This window comes from Amphibalanus amphitrite, unplaced genomic scaffold, assembly GCF_019059575.1.
Source record: "Amphibalanus amphitrite isolate SeventyFive unplaced genomic scaffold, NRLGWU_Aamphi_draft 000209F_arrow, whole genome shotgun sequence".
NCBI classification, from domain to species: domain Eukaryota; kingdom Metazoa; phylum Arthropoda; class Thecostraca; order Balanomorpha; family Balanidae; genus Amphibalanus; species Amphibalanus amphitrite.
Genome location: NW_024881704.1, coordinates 468,698 through 493,436, shown reverse-complemented (window position 1 = coordinate 493,436; position 24,739 = coordinate 468,698). Strand labels below are relative to the sequence as shown.

Genomic DNA, 24,739 nt, shown 5'->3' with positions numbered 1-24,739 from the left:
AAAACAAGTGAAAACCTATATCACTTTCGCAATAAAGGCGTAACGCTACGCTGGCTGATAATAAAAGAACATACCATTCCTGACCACCAAAACTAACCGAAAAAGACGATGCAAATAGGTAAGGATGATATACGGCAGAATTATAACTAGCATCTGATCGCCAAGTGTTTCGAAATCCGTCCCATTTTATCCCAACCTTTGTGTTTGATTGAGACTAATGAAGTTCAGAATCACCCTTGTCTCTTATACAGCTAAGAATGAATACCTACTTCAACCAGTGAGATTTCATTTTCCTCACAAGTCAAAATGCATTGTCACAATTGAATGACTGTCCAGTGGCCATCCTTCTCCTAGCCTTAAATCAATACCTTCCTTTCCGTTTCAGATGCAGACAGCAGATCTTACCGTCAGCATCTGCTAAGTTCCTACTCATGCTTACTGGCACGGATCCAGGACGGTCCTTCTGAGTTCTGCCTGTATATTTCTCCTAAAGATCATCCGCGGACCTCCATCCTCGCGACGCCAGTCGCCATCATGCGAGCGAACTAGGTCTTTAAGAAGCAGAAGATGCAATGATTCTGTTGAAATCTGTTGTCATATCTTAAGGAGGGTGGGGGGGGGGGGGGGCGGGTGAGGGAGATCTCTCTATGTGCAGGCTTTGGTACTAGTGCCATGTGGAGAAGTTTTCTTTCTTTTTTAAGCAAAGGAAGTGGGAAGGAACCTGTCGTTGCCGTTGCAAAGGGTATCATTCTGTCGTCCTGTATTATTGATTTAGTGCAGTTGACTCAGACTGTGTATTTGTATGTAAGTGTGTAATGCGTGAGGCGTGGTCATCACTGTGACACTGTCAGACATAAAATCTTAGGTAATCATGATACCCTGATGGGCAGTTTGTTGACGTAACTGATCGCTATGAAACCAGAAACCGTAGGTATAACCATGGATTACCTACTACCATGTACTACTACTACCAGGTACTACTACTACCAGGTACTACTTCATCCATGGTATAACTCATGTGTTCTGGCCTCTGGGACGTTTTGCGCCTACAATATGGCAGCACCGCTTCCAAGATTACTGTATATTTGAGATAATATGCGGCAATATAAGTATGTAGTTTTCGTTCGCATCTGATCTGGTAATATTCGTACAGTGTACGCAGTATAGCTTTGAGCTTTCCATTTTCAACAGATATGACAATGGCCGGATGATACTGGAAATGGTGTTTTTGCTCTGGGCACACGGAACGGGACGCAGTATTGAGTATACAATTGCAGTCGCACTATGCAGCATGACATACACCGGAAATCTCCCGGCCCGAACGCCGGAACGGCCAGCGATAGTCGGTACTCATTACGCATAGTGAAAATGGAAACGGTGTCAGCGCAACTCTTCGAAAGGAACGGTGCACTACATGAGACTAGACAAAGGGTCACTGATTAGGGCACCCCAAACGGAACGATGTGCACTGCGCAGCATAATACGCAATATCGCAATAAAAAGCGTGCAACTAACCAGTAACCAGGGCATCCATATCGGAACGGAACGGGATGCAAAAAAAAAAAATGATAAAAGGATGCCACCGACCTCATGGCCGGCCACCGAAACGGAGCGGTAGCTTCGTATCATGTCACGTGATAAGTGCTGAGTGAGAGCGTCAATGATCAGTGATCAGAGCACCCGCAACAGAACGGAGGGCATCAGTGATCACTGATCAGAGCAACTGCAACGGAACGGAGGGCATCGCTGATCAGGACACCCCAAGCGGAAGGGAAAGCGAGAGCACAACTGACCAGAACACCCGAAACGGAACGGGAGTGAACGGAACGCATTAGCGGCTCGCCGAATCGCGATTCCGGCCAAACATGGCCTCAAGAAATAGGTCACAGGTCAAAGGTCATTTGGGTCAGGAATATGAGATTTTCAGAGTAGGTGTCAAATTAATTGACTCGAGGGTCCTGAAAGTTTCGTCGCGATCGGCCGCTTTTTACGCGAGTTATTCTCGAAAAAACGAGGGGGTGGTTCGTTCGACCCCCCCCCCCCCCTATACGGGCGAGGGATAATTTATTAAAAAGCTAGGGCCTTCTTAATCCCATCTACCAGCTTCAGAACATGTATTGGGCAGATCTGGGAATACCGTATCTTAAATTTATCCCTAGAGGTGTGCCAAGATATCCTTTCATTCATCTTGGCTTTCCCTCGGCCGAACGCTTCGTGTTTAAAAACCTTTAGAAACTAATTGAAATGAATAATTGGCGGTAAGATTATTGCAAAGGCATGAGAAATTAACGTAAAATACATCATTACCGGTCTTATAACCTCATTTCGCGTATGAAACCTGCCGGAGTCCACAGAGTTTCATATTCATCCCTAGGGTGTGCCAGGGTGGCGTGTCAGTCATCTTGAACCCCTGCCCGACCCGACGCCTCGAGTTTTAAAGACATCTAAAAACTAATAACGTAAATAATTTGTGGTGAAATTGATATAATATGATCAGAAAAGAACGCAGAATAAATTAGTATCGGTCTCAAAACATTATTTTGCCTATGAAACCAGCCAGAGCCCGCGGAGTTTTAAATTCATCCCTAGGGTGTGCCCAGGCTGGCTTTTCTCATCTTGGACCTCTACCAGGCGCGACGCCTCGAGCTTTAAAGTCCTCTAGAAGCCATTGACGGACATAATTTGTGGCGAAATTAATGCGATAGGATCAGAAATAAGCGCAGAATAAATTGGCATCGGTCTCAAAACATTATTTTACCTATGAAACCAGCCAGAGCCCGCGGAGTTTTAAATTCATCCCTAGGGTGTGCGCAGGGTGGCTTTTCTCATCTTGGACCTCTGCTAGGCCCGACGCATCGAGCTTTAAAGTCCTCTAGAAGCCATTGACGGACATAATTTGTGGTGAAATTGATACAATAGGATCAGAAATGAATGTAGAATAAGTTGGTACCTGTCTCATACCCCTATTTTGCATATGAAAGAAGTTAGAGCCACCAAGTTTTAAATTCATCCCTAGGGTGTGCTAGGGTGTGCCCAGCTGACTGCGGGTCCCAAGATGAAAATTTTGTAGGCGTATCCTGCGCAACTTAGTCAAAAGCGAATTGCAGAGGTAGTGTTTAATTTGCGCAAGCAGCGGCTCATCCGTTTTGCGTTGGCAGCAAACCACTAATCATAGTTGTTATGAATATCCAAGAGCATTTATTCAGAACACAAGCCTGGTTTTTACAAACAGTTGAGGTGATCAAGGTCATTCAACGCATATTTGTTATTAACAGCTGGAAGTGTGCAAGGTTATTTTCTTTCGTTGTCAGTCAGGGTAAGTTGTTGGGTTTGTGCCTTGATTTCGCTTTTTTTTTCATGGAAATTATGTATTATGTAGCAAACCTATAAGTTCTAACTGTCTATATGGCGCTGCTAGGTATATCTGGTAATCTGGCTGTTAATTGTTGAGCATGAGTTGAGCATTTTTCAAAGATGAAAGAATTCCAATTTACCTGGTTTTGGGGATGAAAATATTTTACCCATTAGGTGTGATTTTCCACCCAAAATTTCCAAAAATGGAACACTGCTGTGCGAGCGCGCCGAGCGGTGGTCTCCGCCGCGGCGGCGCGCGTCTCTGTGTGTCCGTCCGCCTGGCCAGCCACCGCACCGCCGCGCACTGGGGCTGATGTAGACTGCACTGCACTGCACTGGCACTGCGTCTCCGCCGCACCCGGCACCGCTAGTGCCCGTCCGTAGATCATGTGCCCTGAGCGACACGGTCACTTAGTAGGGCTAGGTCACTGTTGCGTTGTTTCTGAGAGCACTTGGCGCTTTGACTGATGTTTTACCCAAGTAAACGCCGTCAGCGCTCGGCACTTGCACTCTTGGCGAGGAGCCATTCACTTCCCTGACCTAATTGATAGTTTCGGTCATCCTTGTGCGCACCTGTTGGTAATATATCTCCACATGGCCGATCTCTTCTCTGCGACTGGTGCGGTGCACCGGTCGCCACTGATCCCTGGCGCGTGCACGTGACAACGTGTGACCGGAGGCCGCGAGACGATGGCACGCGGCGGCTGCCAGCCGTCCCCGGCGGATGACGTCTGACGCCGGCCGATGACGCCCGGCTGATGACGCCTGGCTGGCTCCGTGCCCCGGCTGCCGGCCCGCTCAAGGTCTGCCGAGGTCGGCTATGGTCAGAGATCCACGGTCACCCACACGCCGTGTGGCGTTACGTCACTGTTTGCGGCGATTTTTGCTTAGCGATACATGCCCGGGCGCAGTGGTGTGCGGGGTTTTGAAATAAATATCGTAAGTGAATCGGGCGATGAGTGGCGGACGCTAGTGAGATTGCCTTCCCGCAGTGATGGCCGTGGGTTCAAACTCGGAAATGTCATGGCCTTGACTGACTGAGTGGGTCGCATGCTACTGCGTAGATTTTGCGCTGTCAGAGACTGAGCTGCCTTTCTAAAGAAAATTAAATGTCTGGTTATGTGACTGCAGTGCACAACGCCTATTGATATGGACGGTTTTGGGAGCCCGAAATAGCTCGGGCCTCCGGCTAGCCGGGCCTTTGTTAGGGAGCCAGCCGAAGTGTTTGATAATGGCTGAAGCTGCCCAGACGAAATTGGATGCTTTTCCCAGGCGGTTTGTTGATAGTCGTACTTTTCCGGTTCAAATGTATATTTGGGCTACTTTTTTCACAGAGCCAGGCATAATCGTGCGAGCATTGCCGTCTCGACGCAATCATTTGCATTTTTCGTTTGAATTTGCAATTGCGACGCGACGCTATATGTATGTTGCTAGCTGTTTAGTGTGAATTTCCAGTGCCAAACTGTAAGGCGAACTTCTCTTTATTCTTTTTGTGCATGTCCGTCACCGATTTGCTGTGTTTTAGGTCGACCCTCTGTTGACACCTTAGCATTTGTCTGTGCTCGCATCTTGATAGACCTATGATTTCCTTCAGCCATCCTGAATGATTGCGGGCACTTATAAGGTAGAAGTCGGTGACAGTTTGATGTCATGTTTCGTTCAATTGTGTATTTAGGGGGTACAAACGTATTCAGTGGCTGGAAATTATTATCGCGCTCGTCATTGAAGAAGGTATTTTTTAGCAACATAAAGCGTGTTAATAAATCAAGATGCGCATCTTTCCGGTGGTCCAAGTCTTATTTGATTTTATCTTGAATAATATTTTAAATAGACACCTTCGGGTCACAGTGAGACGTCATTTCCGGAATCCTCACAATCATTCACTCTTGATTATGGATGTTGGGACGCAGTGACCGGAAAACAATGTGGATTTCTCGGATTGCCGTCTGTCCGTGAGCCCGTTTTAGCATATGCGGTGGCGGCGGCGGGCACACCGTGACACCTTGGTGCAGCGCCGCGCGTCACGGCCCGTGACGTGCCGTCACGCCACCCGTCACGTCGTGACGCCGGCGGTGGCGGCGCGACGCCGGGGGGGGGGGGGGGGGCACTGACGTGTTGTTTGCAACACCGCGTGGGTGGCGGTCGCTGCCCTTCGACAGATTCAGTACGGGCGGTCCAAAGTAGGGCGCATTGGCCCCCGCCCTGGCAGAGGGGGGGGGGGGTCGATGCGACCCCCCCCCCCCCAAGGTTTTTCGAAGATAGCGTAAAAACGGCGGCGCCAAATTTGGCACAGCCTATGGGGCACCCTTTTTACATATGACCTGAAAATTTCAGGTCCGGGTGACCTTGGGTCAGGTCACCAGGTCAGAAAAACCGGTACAAGGTCATGGTCAAATTTCAATTTTCTTTTTGCACCTGTCCAACTCACAGTTTTAGACTGATTTCCTTCAAACTTTCAGGATGTGCTAAGTTCACCGAGTTGTATAACATATAGTTCGGGTTTTTTGAGGTCACTGACCTGAGGTCAGTTAGAGGTCATTACGTCGTAATGTTAAACCTATGGGAAAATACTAAATTCGGAAAATACTGGAGATATCCGCTTCGTTCTATCACTTTTGTGCTTTGAAACCACAGTACATAACAGCAGGTCACTTGGTGCTTCTTTGTTTGGTGTACTTATCCATGGGTCAGGTCAATTGAGGTCAACTGAGGTCAAATGACGTTTTTGCCAATAATTTGGCACATAATGACGCTAGAGCTTAAAAAATGGCATCATTGTGTTCCTGGTGATCAGCCGAATCGAATGATATGCGAGATGATGCAATTTGGTTAACTTGAACTTAATTTATTAATTTAAGTTTACTTAAAATTTAGAAAAACTTTAAGTACACTTAAACAACTAAAAAGTATAACATTCGACGCGCCTTGACGTGCTGAGTTCACTGGTGCTTTTCTTTTTGCTCTATCTTAATTAGATCAAAAGTTATAAGCGAAAAACTTTTGACCTGCTTTTAGCGAAATTTTTACATTTATACCCCCCAAAACCCCCCTAAATATTGACCTAGAGCAACCAAATTTGCACAGGGGCGAGAACTCCAGGGGGCCCACCTTCACCTACCTACCAAATTTGGTGTTTCTAGGTGCCATAGGAGCCAATCGCGAGGGGGGGGGTCGCATTGACCCCCCCCCCCCCCCCCTGCCAGGCCGTGTTATGAAAAATGCCCTGCCAGGGCGAGGGTTGGATGCCTATGAAGAGGACATTGTTCGGATAATCTTTGGGCTGGTGAAATTGCTTTGAGCTTCATCCGACGATTTTTAGCATGTGAAACGATGGCAAATAATAAAATGGAAAATATCTCAGAGATAGTGATGTTTGTCTCCTGACGATAAGTATATCAAGATGATCGACTGCTCCTCTTCTGGCTTGAGCACAGCTCGTTCGTGTCTGGAAGTGCGATACAGACATACCCAGCAGTCCCGTGGATCGGACAGTGGCGATGTCGGTCGCGCTGTTGGTCCCGGCGCCCAATGCGGCACCAAAGCGTTGTGTGAACGGCTGTGGGAACGGGCCGGTGTGCCCCGCCCCGCCGGACGCCCTCATTGCACGCGCACTCGGTATAACGAATGCACTTTGTATGCAACCGACCCGGCAGAGTGGCAATATTGCGGAGAGCGCCGAGCCGATGAAGCTGCAGGTTTTGATGCATGTGTTGAAGAATACCAATGATTTGATTCATCAAGAGAGAGCTTTAGAAGGTGTGGTTTTGAGATGCGGCTGTATCACACCATTGATCAATAACTACAAGTTCAATAACTTGTAAGGAGCCACCTCAGTATCTTTATCGGTCGTTTACATCTTCCCGGTCGCTGTCCGTACCTCTGTGTGGCTGTAGTACTGTAGTAAGACATCAGCAGGGCAGCGCTCTCTGACCCTGGCGCCAGAGTCGCGACCCTCCACGACCTGCCGGCTCGGTCGTGTCTGGCCAGAATGCAAATGAGAAGTTACCCACACCTGGGCCACGGACCTGAGAGCGTTCCTGCCGGCCACATCACGAAGCCACCGCAGCCGCTGCACGTTGGCGACAGCCGAGTGGAAAGTTACGTCGGCGTTTACTCGCGGTGACGCCGGAGCCTTCAGCAGTTTCTGGGAACGAACGGACGGTACTCCCCAGACGATCGTGACCGCCGTGGCTGGCATCAGTAGGCGCTGTCAGCGTTTGGGCATTCCGTGCAGTTAGGACGGAAGTCCCGTAATTAGTGCCGCATGACCGCGCTGTAACCCGACCATGTCATAGCTCAATTACCCTGACAAGGGGTCTCGCCTGTTATAAAGTGACCCCGTCCACTCCCTCGCCCCACTCCGCCGTCGCCCTCGGCTGATGGTAGTAACCGTTGCACATTGCACGCGTTCTGGTAAAGGACAGGGGTGACGGTGGGGAGGGAGCGGGCTGGGTAGACCCCCCCCCCCTCCAAATCACTGTGTGTGGAGGGGCCGACCCGGCTTCGTGACGCCCGCGGCCGGACTGATTGGCGTTTTGCATGTGCTGTGTGCTGTGTGCGCCTGTCGCGGGACATGGTAGCGGGGACTGAGGCTGGTCTGAAGTGGCCAAAACGCCATGGTAGGTGGTGGTTTCTAGGGATGGAATTTATTAGAATATTATCAAGGGTTTCGCGTGCTGAGTTGACCGGGCTTTGCATGAATTCAGAGGGGTTATATGGGCAGTTATAATGCTGGTGCTCTTTCGAAAAATGGCCTGATTGTTTGAATTATAGCGCAGTGGAAATTATTTCTAAGTGTAAAATGTGCCAAAGTAACGATCAAACGCCGAGTGAATTATTGGTAGCACTTACCATGATATGAAATTGTTTGGTTTTTAACGCGTTTGAATAGGTAATTGAGCTCGCTTTTTTGCAAGCGGATTGGAAACCCTCAAACAAGTTTCTTTGTGCAGCACCAGAATGCTTTGTCTGAAATGAAACCAGTCATTTTGTTTGAATATTCACGACTGCTGCCCCATACGTTTTCGATCTCGTGCGTTCCTTGCATCAGCTCCGCCCTGGATGTCGTGCTCCGACTTGACCTTATCTCGTCTCGCCGCTGCTCTTTGCCTGCCCCGGCCGACTTTGACTCCTGCTGACACGGCTTTGCTGCCCGGACTCTGGCTGTGTTCCCTCTCCTGACGTTTACCCATCCCTCTGCGCTCCTCAGGAGTACCAGGAGACGCAGAAGAAGCGCGAGGAGCAGCAGCTGGCGCTGGAGAAGGAGCGGAGGGAGCAGGACCGGCTGGAGCAGCTGAAGAAGAAGGACGTCCGCCACCAGAGCGCCGTCGCCTCCACGGAGGTCAAACAGCGGCTCCAGGTGAGACTGACAGGCCCAGGCGCTGTCCTATGGGTCGCCCTTGGACTGCACTTCTGGGTGTTGGCGTGTGATCTAGTTAGCAGGTAAACCCACGTGGGTACATTGTGGTTGGGAAAGATGGGCCTGGTGTTGTATTTAGGACGTGAAATAGTAGGGACGTGACATAAATGGTTGGAACCGAAGCGTGTGACTACGGGTTGTTAGGAATCTTGGAGTACGTGAACTCCGTTAACGAGGCCGATGTCGATGTCCACGTCGATGCTTCCGGGTAAACCTCGTATGGTGCTTGAGGCTCCACAGCAAGTGCTTGTGTATGAATGTGTATCAGAACAGATAATCACAACTATTGGTGTAGTAACTGCTAACTGAACTAACTGCTGGTTGCCCGATATGCCGTTTCGCCGCCGCGTTGCCTTCCGGTTGGTCGCTGAGAAACCTCTCCGGATAGTGGGCCGCCATCGCCGCTGGTGCGCTCAATCATGGCACCTCTGGCCGGCCGGGGGCTCTTTGTCTGCCCCCGGCTGGAGGCGTGCCAGCGGCCCGGGCCGCCGTGACGTCACTGGCCGCGGGCGCCCGGGGCGAGGCGGGGCGGCTGCCCCCGGCGCGACCTTGACACCGCCGCTGGCACGGCCCCATGCGGCGGCGGCGGCGGTGGCTCGTATTTTGGGAGCGGTGGCGAAAGGGTCCGAGCCGCGATGGCCCGATGGATGCGGGAGCAGAGCGAGCTCAGGGCTGGGAGGTGGAGTCGGCGGCCGGCGCAGGACGTGTTGGACTTGGCCGAGACCAAGGACGGCCTGTCAGGGGCAGCACGCCCGCGGGAACGCCAGTTAACCTCGAGGCGGACGTTAGGGTGCGACCTGCTGCAGCTGTCAGGCGGGAGTTTCATCAGTCATGGCTGATGTGGTTAATTTGTTTGAAATGCGAGCCGACGCCACGACCGGGCGTTTCGGCGAACCTTGTGCTAGTCCCGCCAGAGATATTCGTGGCCCCAGTGACCTCCCCTCCGGCTGCCACATGGACTCGCCCGCAAAAGTAAAGGAACTGCTGCTGGCAACAGATAGGTGTTGCCTACCATTAGCATTATTTGAGCCTTGAGGAAGAAAAAGGACAGGAGGCTAACATCCTACGTGTAATTAGGTCAATTCCAGTCTCGTGCCGGCTCCTGCGGTATCCAGAGTCAGGAGTCTCCACGGTCCGTATGGTGTCCACCTGGTGCTGACGTCAGAAGTCGAGTCCACTGGAACTCGAGGGGAGGAACGATCGACACGAGGGGACGTGTGGAGCCCGCCACCGATATGCTTGACGAGAGTGTACTTACTTACCTGACCAAAGGAGGCATTGTATCGATATCGACTGATAAATATGAAACCGGATGCATATGCCTTATACGGACGTGATGTTTGATTAACTTTGCCTTTTTTGATAGTCTTTGAAGTCTTTGATTTTGATAGTCTTTGAACGTTTGATAGTCTTTGCCATTGCTGGCAATGAGATTGGAATTTGGATGAACTCAATGAGATCTGCAATGGGATCAAAACGAAATCGTAAGAAATCTATAACCGATCATCACGAGGTGCTATCGAACCGGATTACCAATCTGATCGTGGCGAACGAACCGCTCTGGACGGTGGCGTCTGCCAAAGTATCGTGCCCTTGCCTTCAGCTGACATCGGTTGGTAGGAGCGCGACAGTAGATGACCAATGACCATGTAACTGCCAGTCCTGCCAATGTACTCTCTGACCCTTGGCCGCCAGTTGGCGATCGCTAACCCGTGCTGGATGCGCTGTCATGCTGGTCCGTTAACGAAGGCGTTTATTTATTTTAGTGAGTTTGTGTTTTCCGTATCGTGGTTACTCATCCATAACATGCACATGCCGACGCTTTTGGTAGAAGTATCGGCCAAGGGTATCGATGGTATCGGCATTCGTTTACTCTTGAACGCAGACAGAGCGCTGGTGTAGGGTATTGGTTATGTAAGTGACGGACCGACCTTAGCCCAATGACAGGCAGGCTGGTGCCGAGCGAGTGGCAGTACCGTGGTCAGACTGTGAGGTGTGGATGGTGGCCGGAAGGACGATATGTCACCAAGCCGGACAGGATGGGACGGCGGAACCGGACCAAACCGGTTCGAGACGGCAGGGAAGAGATAATAGACGAGGTGGATAAAGATAGAAGACTGAATCGGGGAGCTACTTGTTAAAACTAGTATGAACTGTATAGGCTCCAGACGAGACTAGAACGGCCCTGGACCAGACGAGACGAGACGAGACGGGACGCGACGAGACGAGAGGAAACCAGGACGGGACGAGACGGGACCAGGTCGGGACGCGACGAGAGGAGACGAGAACGCATGGAGGTTATTGGAATTACTCTGTCTTCTTGGTGCCCCTCGCTTTTTTCATGCGATTGTTCAGTTGGAATTCTGCGTTCCCTGCGATTGTTGTTTTGCTGCATGTGTTTTTTTTTTCAAGCTTAAGCAATATAATAAGTTTTTCTCTCTTCCTAATAACATTCCCGGCTCCCGGTTCATTTGACTCGAAAATATTTGTATTGCCTTTTGTGCTTACTATCTGTTATAATGCTGATATGAACATGGAGGAAGGAATGTTTTCAACACGATTAAAAAATCAACTACGTTATCCACTGCTACCGATACCAAACATAAGATTCAACCGAAGCTTAGTAAAACCCAACCACTAAAGTAGAACAAAGCTGAATTTGGTACGCACTACGCCCCTTGTAATGCTCAACAATCAGCGACCATGATAGCACCAATGTCCCCTGTTTACCGGCGCAGCCCCCATGTTGAGAGGAGGTGGAGCATGGTCATTGGGGCTGGTACACGTGTGAGGCGTACTGGTCGCGCTGGAGCTATTATTACTCAGATTTTTAATCGAAACCGGTTCCGCGCCCCTTGGAATGGTGTTTGCTTGTCTTAGCATGGCCGGCCTTCGACTATTTTGGGACCAGGCTGACCTTGGATGTTGATCTGATCTTCGTAATGTTGTAGTGCTCGTTGGCTGGGAGGGGGGAAGGGGGGCGGATTGCTCATTGTTTGATGCTCGTGGTTGCAGTGGCAGGACCATTTTTGGTGGAGCGTTTTTAGAGGCAGCTGTGCGGTATTGTTAGCTGCGGCGGAGTTCTGTAACAGAAGGGTTCCGTAGATGGTCCGGCTCGTTAATGCGAGTATTGAGATAATAAGTGCGTCTTATACTTCGAGCGATGTGCTGGCGTGTACATTGTCGGGTAGTTGTTGCATACGTTATGCTTCCTTGTGTTCAAGTCTGTGCCTTACGAGATCAAAAGGATCTGGAGCCACATGAAGTTTCCTTGTTACCTATATTGTGTAGTGTAGCATCCGGCCGCGCAGTAGCACAATTGTCGTTAATGTGGTGGTTGTTTATGTTACATGTTATATAAGCCCTTTTACTCCAACGTCAGATAGTTGGGGCTGCCATTCTTTTCTGCCAGTTTCCGTTTACGTCACATCTAACATCATGCCGCCAGCGCCAGCTATCCCTCTGTCCGCGACCCAGCCCTCCTCGCTGCGGGCCGTGAGCGCCCGCCCGCCGGTGGAACTCGGCCCCTCACACTGTGCCCTCTCTCCGACAGGAGTTTGTGCTGCAGAAGAAGCAGCGGGAGGCGGCCGCCGCCAGCTCGCCCTACCGAAACTGGTGAGTCCCCCTCCCTCCTTCGACCCCCCCCCCCCCCACCACCACCACCACCACCGAACGGGTCACTGTGTGTGGCGCGTTCCCCTCCCCCTGCCACGTCGGCAGCTAGCCGTCTGGCGCGAGGTGAGCCTATTCAGAGGCACCAACCCAAAGGAACAATACAACGCACAGCATTTCCTTATAATAATTATATAATGTAATGTAGAGTGTATGCTCAGCGGCAATAATGTCAATACTGGCAGCCGACTAATGAAAGACGCCTTGGGTAGTTTTAATTTAGTTATTTAGTTATTTTCCGGCAAGGGAGTGAATGATTGATTGCACCAGTGACCAGACAGACACTATGCTCTTATATAAACGACCAGCGCCGGCGTAGCTTTTGTAGAGTTGTGTTGCCCATTTTCTTGCAACTGCGGTGCATCAAGGCGGGCGTACACGAATTTTGTCTAGCATTGTGCGCATCATATTGCGTTTTCATCCAAACAGGATTCAATGCGGACCATACAGATCATTTTGTCCTTTTCGTGCTTCTGAGCACGCTTCCATTCACTCAAAGAGATACAATTTCAGCGTAAATAACGCATAAACCGAATGTGCCGTACTACTGTATCACACTCACGTCGCGTTGTAGGTACCTATGATCTGCGCTTGCTTGGAACATATAATGGAGCGCTAGTGAATAGAAGCATTGCCCCTCAAAAAGGTACTTCGGATTCAACATTTTTCGAGCGATGAAGCGCGAGGGACAATCTTGCTCGCGCTGCGAAGTTTCTGGGACTGACTACAGGGGGGTGGGGGGTGGGGGGCATGGCGACGTACCGGCTATCATTTGTCACCCACCCCGCACCTGTGTGAGGCAGTGAAACTCCACCCCCTATTCACTGATCAGCTCTGTACGCCGAAGCACCTCTGAATTGCAAAGCTACATAACGGTCAATCTAATCGCCATTTTAGTCATGCCTCGGTGATCCTGTTAGCCCTCCCCCACCCCTTTGGTCCTGTTACTACCAGTGGTGGGGTATGGTTGGCTGCAGCACTATTTTAGCGAATATCATATGACGTATGCTACGGTTGTATGCAGACGGGAAACGCTGTGCTGAATCCATGTTACTTAAACAAACTCTAAGTGCACTCAACTGTATATTTTGTGCATGCTAATAAAAGTCTTTTCTACCCATATCTATGTCCGCATTCATGGCCCATAGGTGTCATTTTCTGTGAGGGCAGCGGCAAAATTATAAAATGTACCTATCATTAACATCTAAATTCCATTTACGAATGCCACCATGTTAAAATCCCCCTTATCTTATATTGATGTATTGAATGGTCGGTTTTGCCATGATCAAATAATTAAATATGGTGATGAAATTGACCAGTAACATGGCAGTAAGATGTATTTTTAAATAACAAAATGAGGCCGAAAATATAGAACGAGCTTTCGTCTTACGACATCATCGGGTTCTCTGTCCCGATGATGTCGTAAGACGAAAGCTCGTTCTATATTTTCGGCCTCATTTTGTTATTTAAAAATACATCTTACTGCCATGTTACTGGTCAATTTCATCACCATATTTAATTATCTTATATTGGTCCGTTTTTATCACTTTTTAAAGATCGTCGTCTTAATTGCCCTTCAATGGCAAACTTTAGGGGAATCTACCGTCGCCACGGCTCGTTGCTCGGTCTCCGCCTCGGTGTCGTTTTTGCGGCGCGTCCCGGCCCGGCGTCCGATGGTGATCGACCAACACAGGTCGCTCGCTGTCCGCCCGACCGCTAAATAAATCACGCACCGCTCCCGGACCCAGTCCCCAGATGGCCTTGACCTTTAGCCGGTCGCGCGGGGTCATTTCCGAGCCCCCGTGTCGCCTGCGGAGGTGGCACCGATTGGGGGGGGGGGGTGAATCAGGGTACGCGGGGCTGGGTGGGAACGGGGGAGACTAATGAGGGCGATTGGTGAGAGACACGAATCCCGGGGAGTGCCAGGGGCGCCGCGAAGACCAGGCCGGGGGTGACTCAGCTCGCAGTGACCGATGAAGTGACCGTGCCGCCGGGCGGGTCAGTAGCCCCACCCAAGGCCATATATAGTCCTTCCCCACCGAGGACGGACGCGACGTCGATTGTGTCGTGCGTCGTTGCCATGGCGACCAGAATGCCGGATGGCCCCGGAAGTTGTTCCAGGGGTCGATGTTATTTTCATGACCACCTGCCGCTTCCCAACCACACGGCTCAATAGGCTGTGATATTTTTACGTTGTTTAATTTCTTGTTTCATCAATAGGTCTTTCGCCTTGCATCATGCCTTTTATGTGGTTGTCATGGTTTAGAAATTAATTTGGATGGCATTTTCATGAGGTATGCATCGGCCACAACCTCGGCCTCAACCATAACCTCATCATGACGCTTCAAAGAATTCGTCGTGAATTTCCGTGTAACTATTAATAGGTTCCCTGGCTGTTAGCACCTGCAGTTATTCATGCATACTGGGTCTTAATGCTTTGCCTGTCTTTGCAATGCTGTCGCCTGTCCGCCAAGCGTCACATAAGGAACCGTGGTCGACGGTCGTTAAAGCCATGACACATGTGATGTTTTATTACTGTATTTTGATGCGCTCTTAGACGGTAGACCATATTATCAAGCATCTCATCAACCTCTTTTGCAATATTCAATTATTCATGCATTCTTATCTCATTTTATTTTGACTGCCGCTCTGGGCAACCGAGCAAGGAAGTTGAACTTGTCTGTCAATAAAAAAGGATTAAAACATTCAACTCAAAAAGTGGCATATATTGAAGCGGCATATGCCGTTTGTCGTGGACCCTGAGCTGCTGGGATGTAGCTGATATTTGGCAGCGGTTGATATCAATAATTAGAGACGCACACTCCATCGATTGGAGGTCTTCCTTGCCCGATAGATAAGCTAACGATCGGCCACTCGATAGGCCAGTCCCCGGTTGTCGCTCCCACTGAACGCAATCGATCTGCATGTTTGCCCGTTGGCGATGTGTTACCGGGCGGTCTTTGGGTTAGTCTTGTTTAACGAAACGATTATTATTATTTGACCTTGATGCATCAGTTGCGAAGTTGTTGTCAGCCTTAGAGTAGTTTGGTTGATAGATGGTTGCATGCTTCTAGCTAGAGACTTGATTTAAGTGCATTTAAAGTAGACTCAGCTGCACGATTCTTGCAGTTCGAGTTCCTAGAACATACTAGTTGTTTACCCCATATTTTCTGTCATGGTTTGAATAGCTTCCTATAACTAGAACCACTTTTCAATTTTCATATCCGATGCTCTAACCCCGCCCTACTGGGACCCCGAGTCTCTCCCAGTGTGTCTAACAGCCTGCCGCCCCTTCTCTCGCCCTCTCTCTACTCCCTGCGTGTGTGTGCCGTGCACTAACTCCCTGCCTGTTCTGTCGGCGACCCGGCGGCAGCGGCAACACCAGCGGCCGGAACAGCCTGGTGCACCAGCGCTCCACCGAGAAAGCTAACGCCACGTCCCACCCCTACAGGCCGCCGGTCCTCTCCAAGTATGACGACGAGTTCTGCCCGCTGCGCAAAACCGGTACGTGCGCCGACGCTCCTGCTCGTGTGTGTGTGCAGTTTGACCAGAGTTTGGCGTGCTGCGCCCGCTTCGGCCGGGTCGAGCGGTCGAGTTTGGCGAGTGTTCTTCCCTTTTGCGGTATCCGCACGCAGTATAGACTACATTCCTCTAGTTATGCCTGGCTACGACCCCTTAATATCTGTCTTGAGCATTGAACAACATTCCGCTATGAAATAGATTGGTTTGCGCTCGCTCGAAGTAACACCACCGTGGCCATTGCGCCGTTTATGCTGTCACGCGCGGCCATCATTTAACCTCTCTCGTCTGCGCGCTGAGCCACGTGTCTTCCACGTGTACCCCGCGTGTGGCCCTTGAGTGTCACTGCGTGCCCCGCGCCGGCGGTCGGCCGACGGCGACCACTCCGCCCTGCCGTGGAGTGTGGACCCTACCGGCCCCACTGACTCGCTTCAGCGGCCGGGCCGATGGCATTTTTAGCCACTCTATTTCGGCGTTGGCGGGGCCGTCCGACCCGCGGTGGCCACCTCGCGCGGCGGGCGGCCGAGCTCTGCTACCCCCGGTGGCGGGCCGGGTCCGTTCGACCCCCGTTTATGCGGCCCGATGTGGCTCCTCTTCGGTGTTTCTTCACCAAAGAAGAGGAGAACTTCCTCTTTTTCCTCTATTCTGATGAGACATCTAACGATTGCGCCTTAATTTCCTCCCACGTCCTCGTCCCATCGTGTCCGGGGACTGTGCCGTCAAGCGACAGCCAAACGAGCGAGCGAGCGATTGACGTCAATCTTTTCTGCGATGTCGCCGCTGTGGAACTGGCGGCGGGCGGAGCTCTGCTCAGTCAGCCGGCAGTAATCGGGTGCCGGGGCCGTGACGCCGGTCTGTCTGCCGATGACGCATACCGCCGCCACCGACACCGCCGCCCTCATACAGGAGCCCTGCTGCGCGCATGGTGTGCCACAACTTGTAATTGACTCCCAGACTGGCGTGCAGAGATTTGCCGACAGGCGATGCGCGTCTGTTGTCGCCACAGCCGCCGCCATGTGCGTTAAAAATTCCCGCGTTGGGCGCGGTGCAGACTAATTACTTTCGGGGAATAATGTGTCAGTTTCTGGGAATACGGGTCAGCGCGTTATCAGTCTCCCGCCAAAGGAATTGCGCTCATGTGATCTGGTTTTCATGGATGGTGCGCCGGCCGGGACGTGATCTGAATTTGACGAGAAGCTGTGAGGGCGCAGGCCTACGGTGCTCGGATGAAGATGTTATTGATCACTTGGGCCAGGCTCAGATTGCCGAGAAGATATTTTGTGTGCATAGCGCTAGAGAAAAACTTTGATTTGACTGCAAGAGGTGTCCATATGATAACAGCCAGCTCACTTTCATGTCAAGGGAACGATAAGTTTCATGATGATGTCGTTTGGTGAAATCAAATATCAACTATCGTTCAACTAGCGTTCACTATCGTCCACATTTCAACCCAGCATCTGGCAAATCATCATGTATGTAGTGAGTTTAGTGAAGATTTCATCTCAGCTGTGTCAACTTCATATAACTGTTAGTTGAATTGGTCTGCGCTCTAGAAACCGAGCTTAAATTTCGTGATTGATCAGCGGTTGCTTGTCAGGGAGGCATGTCAGCGAGATCACAGGAGCGATGCTACTGAGCATGCTATTAGCAGCTACTGGTCTCGGTGTGGTCCCGTCTGGTCCTCAGTCTGGTCCACTGTGTCCTCTGATCCAATCTGGTCCTCTGCTCGTGGTCCGTTCCGGTCCCAGCGTGGGTAGCGCCAATCGCGTCAGCCTCTGATTGCCCTCGGCGCCGCGCGCTGTGGGCGGTACCGCTCTCAGACTGGTGCCGGCGACCGGCTGTCAGTACCAGACTGACCCCCGGTGGCGCCCGGAGGCTATTTTCGATCTGCGGCCGAATCACCCGCCGTTCAGGGCCGCCGCCGGAATCTGAGGAATCCGTGCTCGCCACCTGTGACGCACGTTCGAGTCGAGCCGACGGCGGGTCGCCGCCGCTTTCCGGGCCGGCTTGGCACCCCGCTCCAAAGAGTGAGAGACGTTTTGGCCGTCGGTCGCTGGCTGGGCTGTTCAATTGAGAAAGCGGAGCTCGTATAAATATCGGAATTCCAGGGCGCCCATCCGCCGCCGCTGTATCGGCGGGTGTGGTTGGCTGGCGAGCTGCTCATTCAAAGAGGCCACACCGGGCCGATCGTCGAGGCCGGCTCAGACATCAACAAACCGCCGCTCAACTTGCGCTTTAATTCTTATAGTATGTTACCTTAGAGCGTTAACATCGGCTTGTGTCCAAACCTAAATAGCTTATAGGCGCTATAAATTGAATTTAGAGCACAGTATTGATCGCACGAGATAAGACGGCTCGAGTTCGTTCCTCCAAACGCCGCTCGCGACAAGGTGTTTTGTGTGATAACCCGCCTGGAGTGCCGTGCCGCGCTGACCCATTGCCGCCCCGTGCCGTGCCGTGCCGTGCCGTGTCCGTCGTACTAACCCCGCCCCGTACCCGTGTGCCCCGTCTAACCTGTAGCCTCGGAGCCGAACATCAGCCTGAAGGCCCGCATCAAGCAGCGAGTGCTGGAGAGGTGTGCCGGCTCACCGCTGGGACGCCGGTTCCACGAGCAGGCTGGACGGCCCATCAAACATAAGAGCAAGCTGACCTGTGAGTATCAACCGCGTGAGTGGGTGTGTGCGTATGTGTTGAAATGGATACGCTGTGGGGGTGCTGTTGCACGCTTATGTGATAATAGGTGTGTAATGTGTATGGTGGGGACTTGTGGCGAGACATGATAGTATAAGGCTGAGTCAACTGGTCATACGCAGTGATCTTGAGTCTCGGAGCCTGTGTTTCAATATCGATTGTTGTGGTGGTCAGATGCCTGTGAAGTGCGTGTACAGTGCACAGCCACAGACTGCGCTGTGTAATGCAGTAGCTTAGCTGATGTGTTAAATCTCTTTGTGATTACGTTTGGGTGGCTCATGTAAGCTAGTTCGTGGCCTTTCTGAGTTGTCCAAATTAAAACGATCAATCATCTGTGTGACATTGGTACCTGCCAATGCGGCAACATGCTTAACATGCCAGCCCGATGAAATGTCATATCGGTGCGTCCATGTCAACTTCTTAATCTCGTTCCTTTCCAGCGTACAGCATTCCTCAGCCTTTCTTGGGTAGCAGCGAACTAGGATAAAGGGTCTCCACTCAATATCTTGTTTACAAGCTGATGCTGTTGACCAGCGCGGAGCGTGTATGGGGCTCATCTAAATCTCCAGTAGCGGGTCACGTCTCCCGGCTCCAGCTGTGTACGGCTGAGATCGTTCCAGCAACCCTGCCGTCCCTGCCAGTCCGGCGTATGTCGTCCCAGCGACCCTGCTGTCCCATTAGTGCGGCGGAGATTGTCCCAGCGACCCTGCTGTTTCATTATGTAGTACGGCGTGTGTCGTCCCAGCAACCCTGCCGTCCCTGCCAGTCCAGCGTATGTCGTTCTAGCGAGCCTGTTGTCCCATTAGTGCGGCGGAGATTGTCCCAGCGACCCTGCCGTCCCATCACTGCAGCGGAGATTGTCCCAGCGACCCTGCCGCCTCCGCCAGGTCACGGCGGTATCCACGCGCGGCGGCTCGCGTTCTCCTGGAATCCCAGAGCCCGGCGCCGGCGTTTCGCCGAAACGTGCACCGCCTTTGCGCTGATTGATAGGGTCCGTACGGTCGCTGTCACGATCGCTAGAGCCGATCGCTGGAACGGCAGTAATCCGCCGCTCAGGGACGCGCAGGGAGAAAAAGCGCCCAGTTTTACGTGGGTGTACTCGGCGACCGTGTTCGCAGAAACCGTTCAATGGCCGCTTGCCTCTTGGAACTCCTAGATTTTGCCGTTTAATAGGGTTATATCCTGTTTACCTCCCCGTATTATTTCTTGCATCATACAAGGGTGTAGTAAGCTGCCGCTGAGACTTTTGACAGGATGTTTTTTAGTGTCACTGTTCAGCTAAATGATTAGTTGATTTGTTTCCGAGTGACTCGCTTCCCCTTTGTAAGGATATTAGTGTGCCGTGATGGGAGATTTTACGTCGTCAGGCCCCAGTTATCGAGTTCGTGGACCCCACTCAGCATAGTGAGTAGTGCCCTTAAACGGCAGACCGCAGGGTTATCCGTTCATAATGTTTAGACTGCTCTGTAGTGCGCGAATAGGCCCGCAGCGACTCCGTTCGTAGCGAATATCTTGCAATATGCTTGCAACTGGTCGACTCTTCTCTGCACTTGCTGGTAAACCAGAAACAGTTCAGTTTTCGTATACCAAGCTGATTCAGCGCTGGCAGTGGCCGATATGGGCACACTTTTCAGAGGGTATGAACTGTAAGCTGTCAAAATTGATCATTTTTGTTTTTGTTCTTACCCGATCATGAGCATTACGCTCATCATAAACTGTGTTGTGGAAGTGCCTTCCACCTCCATCTAGCTCCGTGTGTAATTTGCGTTATCTGCTGTGTTTGCTGGTCGGTGCGGCCGCTCCAGCCCGCCCGTGCGGCGGTATGACGTGGTGTGGCGTCCAACTCTGTGGCGATTGGACCGGCCGCCGAGGCCCGGCCCGTGCAGGCCGGGTTGCCGAGCCGCTTTTGACGGCTTACTGGGCTGGGCCGCCCGTGTGTGGACTGCTTTTCCATATTGTCTGGCTTCGCGCGGGGTGGCTATTGTCCCATCCTGTCCATGCTGTCAACCTTGAAGCGCGCTTCTTCGATTAGGCTTAGTGCATGTAAGTGACGTTCCTTTAGCAAGCGAATGGTGAGCTGACCCTCTGTGGCATCCTTAATGCTGTCAACAGCCCAATAATCTTCATGGAACTTGTGTTTGGGTCGGGAACATCCGTCGATTGGTCGTACCCATAAACCACGCCGGTGGCGGCCGTGACGGCCGTGGCCCGGCCTCGGTCAAAGGTCACGGCAACGTCCGCCGGACGAGAATAGAGGCCCGGTCAATACGCACCTAATAAGGACTGGCTGTCAGCGGACCTGCGTGCGCCGTCCCTGCCGCTGCCGACACGTATATTAATAGGGGACACGAATGTAACACCGGCGCCAGCGATTAGTTCCTGGAAAATGGACAAGACCAGTACTAATAATATCTTTGTATTCGTTTCGTGGCTAAGGCTGGTGAATGGCATATGCGACGTAATGATTGAAAATAGCGTCTTGACGAGGGAATGCTGAATGTTTTTCACCCTCCCGCGCCTTTCAGTTATTTTTGGACCGCCTTCGGGTTTAATCTCGCAAGTCTGTTTTACATTTACATTTTATGCATTTGAATTTTGATGCGTGCTACCTGCATCATCCCACGCACTAGCCGGTAACCTAATTTGTAAACTTTGATAACTTCATTTACAGGTTCGGTTCGTGGTAAATTATTCATACACCGTCCTTTATTCATACACCGTCCTTTTATTAATATTATTTTAACTTTCGTAACCGCTACAGCTTCCTTATTCCCCCAAGGAATAGATTGAAACAGCATGAATAATATCGTGAAGTGTGAACATGAACCCGTCCCAGTTCAATAATAATACCTGCATTATTCAAACAAGCTGGTTTGTTGTATATTGTATATAAGAACTGATTTAATTTGCTTCATTTTCCGTCAGTGAGCTAACTGGGAGGAGCACTGCCGCAGTTTGCGGTCATTAGTAGGCCAGCTGAGGCAAGATTAGACTGGTCGTCGGGTTCTTGTAGCATTTGGCAATCTCGTTTGACATTACCGATCCGGCGAGTGAAGACTATTTACACAGTGCGCGGTTGTGCACTGAAACAGGCTGCGCTGCGATTTCGATGATCATGATCCGATTCAGGACACCATCTATCAATGCCTGGACGTGCGACCAACAATGATTGACGTTTTTCGTGTCACCCTGACCAGTGACCATGCTAAGTTAGCTGCGGCTGGGAGCGAGCGAATTCGCGCGCAGTCGCCGTGGCCGAAGCTGTGTACACCGCAGTCTGAATTGCTGGGACCAGCCAACCGCTAATAAGGATCGGCTCATCTATCAGTCGTCGTTACCAGACCAACACTTCCCTCCATGCACATTGCACATGACGTCAGCAAAAACTGAGTCTGCAAATGCTGCGTTGCTGGTCTTCGTTGTCTTTGTAGGAGTGATGGAAATCGAAAAAGAAAATTAGATGTAATACCTTTTACTTGTGCTTGTATCTGCTTCTTGGATTATAAATCCCGGATGTTTGGAAGCATGACTGCAATGTAGGATTACTGTACCGTATGATACCGAAACATAATTGTACGTCTAGTTACTAGTCATGTTCCTGCCATCAGTGGCATTCGACATTGTCCGCCGGTATGAGGAACTGTCGCGCTGTCAACTCATCACCTTCATACGATATCATTGGCACACCGAAATGTGTATTGACATTTGACCGCGTCTTATGTGATGTGTCGTGGCATGTGTTTATTGTTTCGCATAAAGGAAGATATTCGGAGGATCTGCGAGGCTTCATATCCAGTGGCGCTCGGAGTTTTTGCGCTAAGCAGCAGGGCTGCTGTAGCTGTGCGGACGCTGTCTCATTATTTCGTACTTCACTTGTGTGGGTAGCAACCATCGATGCGATGTGACTGTTGCCTGGTCTCATGGCTAAGCTGAAAAGGCCGATTATTATATTCCTTATATTTCGTTCAGTACCTATCGCAAGGTGCATTTGATGTTATTTCATGTGAACGGTTTGCTGATGCAATAATGAACGCTAGCTGTTCATCTACCACGTTTTTTTTTCGCTCTGGAAATGTCAATCACTCTGTCACGCTTTGTGGTGCAATGGTTTTGTTCCCACTATCAGATCGGACGTGCCTTACTGACAAAAAGTCCAGCTTTTGGCGGCCGACAGAGTGCTTCTATGATGTACCCCCTGACCTCTGGCTATGTTACGTTGGTTAGACGTGCCTAAAACCTGCAATTTCCTGCTTTCGTCCGCACCACGACCGGGCGGTGTAATGCATATGCTTATTTCTCGGTAAATCATACTATGAATATGGCGTCTGTGCTGTTTGTCCTGGTATAGTGTGCAGACCGGTCTCGTCTAGACGGCAATTGTTCCATCGGGGCGTCCATGATTATGTATGTCTCCTTGGCATATATTTTGATTGTCTGTTTGTGTTATATGTCCATCCCAAGTTAAACTTTAGCCTTGTTTTCACGCCTATATTCAGTGTGGAACATGAGAGCACGGGAGCAACTAGGTCGCCAACAGCAGGACATGTCTTCGGTACTGTACCGTATTGCACCTTTTTGGTACCTTACTGTGCCGTGCTGCGTCGTGCTGGATCGTGCTGTGCAGTGTAATGCCGTGCTGAACCGTGCTATTCAGTACCTTACCGTCACATCCCGTGCCATGTTGTACCGTGCTATTCAGTACCTTACCGTCACATCCCTTGCCATGTTGTACCGTACCGACTCTGTGGGTGACCTGAGTGACCTCCCGTGCCGCAGTGGAGTCGAGTACCAGCACCCCGGAGTCGGACCCGAGCAGTCTGACCCGGTCTGACCTGAGTGACCTCCCGTGCCGCAGTGGAGTCGAGTACCAGCACCCCGGAGTCGGACCCGAGCAGTCTGACCCGGTCTGACCTGAGTGACCTCCCGTGCCGCAGTGGAGTCGAGTACCAGCACCCCGGAGTCGGCCCGAGCAGTCTGACCCGGTCTGACCTGAGTGACCTCCCGTGCCGCAGTGGAGTCGAGTACCAGCACCCCGGAGTCGGCCCGAGCAGTCTGACCCGGTCTGACCTGAGTGACCTCCCGTGCCGCAGTGGAGTCGAGTACCAGCACCCCGGAGTCGGACCCGAGCTCGCCCCCGAGCGCCTCCTACCTGATGGCCGGCGGCCGCGGCGGTACGCCCATCCAGGAGGTAAGGCGCTGGACTGGGGCGTCTGGGTAGCAGGTAAGTAGCACTGGTGGGGTCGGGACGTGGGACGACTGGGTAGGAGGTAAGGGGCGCCGGCGGGGTCAGGTCTGGAGGCATCTGGATACTGGGTAAGGTGCGCCGGCGGGGGAGCCCTGGAAATCGTTTGTTCCCGCTGTTACGTAAGTATGCATTTCCTGCCCCGCCAGTCTATCCGCCATCCCTGTCCTCCCCTTTCACAGTCCGACGCGTCTGGCTTGTTTCCTAGCAACAGCTGCTCCGTGAAGGGCCTCATAACTTGCATGCGGGCCGCACCCATCGTAAAACAGACGTGCACTCACATTTCAACATTTGCCGGGGAATTCCTGTCCCGAAATACACCGTCTTAAGGAGCTCGTATGTTTGGAGATGGTCTTGTTAGGGCTTTGTGTCGGAGTCGGCTAAGGGTTTCCGACCTAGTGACAGTGCCGCGTGAAAGTACCTGTCTGAAGTTGGCATGCGGTAAATACGACGCTCCAGTTTTACGCGAGTCGTAGGACGTCCGTATTGAGTTGAAGCTGTTGACGGGGCGTGACGGGCGTTGGTGATGGGCCCCCGATGTCATGCCGCTCGGGTCGCGACTTTTGACCTTTACAGGGGAGTCCCCGGGCCGGCTTTTTGGTCGATAGATTCCGGGTGAGGTTATGAAAGACAAATCAGGGGCCGGACGGGCGACCGTCGACGCTTCGTTACGTTACCTGAGGTCTGGTTCGGCCGAGCTGCGTTCTACAATCATTGACCGATGTTGTGGGGCGGAAGGAAAAAAGGAAATGCGCTTCTAGATGGCCTAGTAAGATCGCGTGCATCGTCGTTGTGTTAGTTGTTTGAGAGACCCTTTACTTCCTCCCAAGCTCTGCCACCCA

General features: G+C 51.5%; 1 protein-coding gene across 22 annotated transcripts in view; it reads left to right on the top strand.

Annotated features, from left to right (window-relative positions):
• The window catches only part of LOC122385128 (histone deacetylase 4-like), a 123,779-nt gene that overhangs the window by 63,371 nt on the left and 35,669 nt on the right, over window positions 1-24,739 (top strand). For 12 of the 22 annotated variants that reach the window (XM_043373149.1, XM_043373143.1, XM_043373146.1 and 9 more), the window contains 5 exons: window positions 8,564-8,713; window positions 12,327-12,388; window positions 15,819-15,949; window positions 18,485-18,616; window positions 23,746-23,843. In XM_043373149.1, the coding sequence (XP_043229084.1) occupies window positions 8,564-8,713; window positions 12,327-12,388; window positions 15,819-15,949; window positions 18,485-18,616; window positions 23,746-23,843 (573 nt within the window). The remainder of the gene's footprint in view (window positions 1-8,563; window positions 8,714-12,326; window positions 12,389-15,818; window positions 15,950-18,484; window positions 18,617-23,745; window positions 23,844-24,739) is intronic. The other 10 variants (XM_043373140.1, XM_043373158.1, XM_043373156.1 and 7 more) reach the window with 4 other exon arrangements.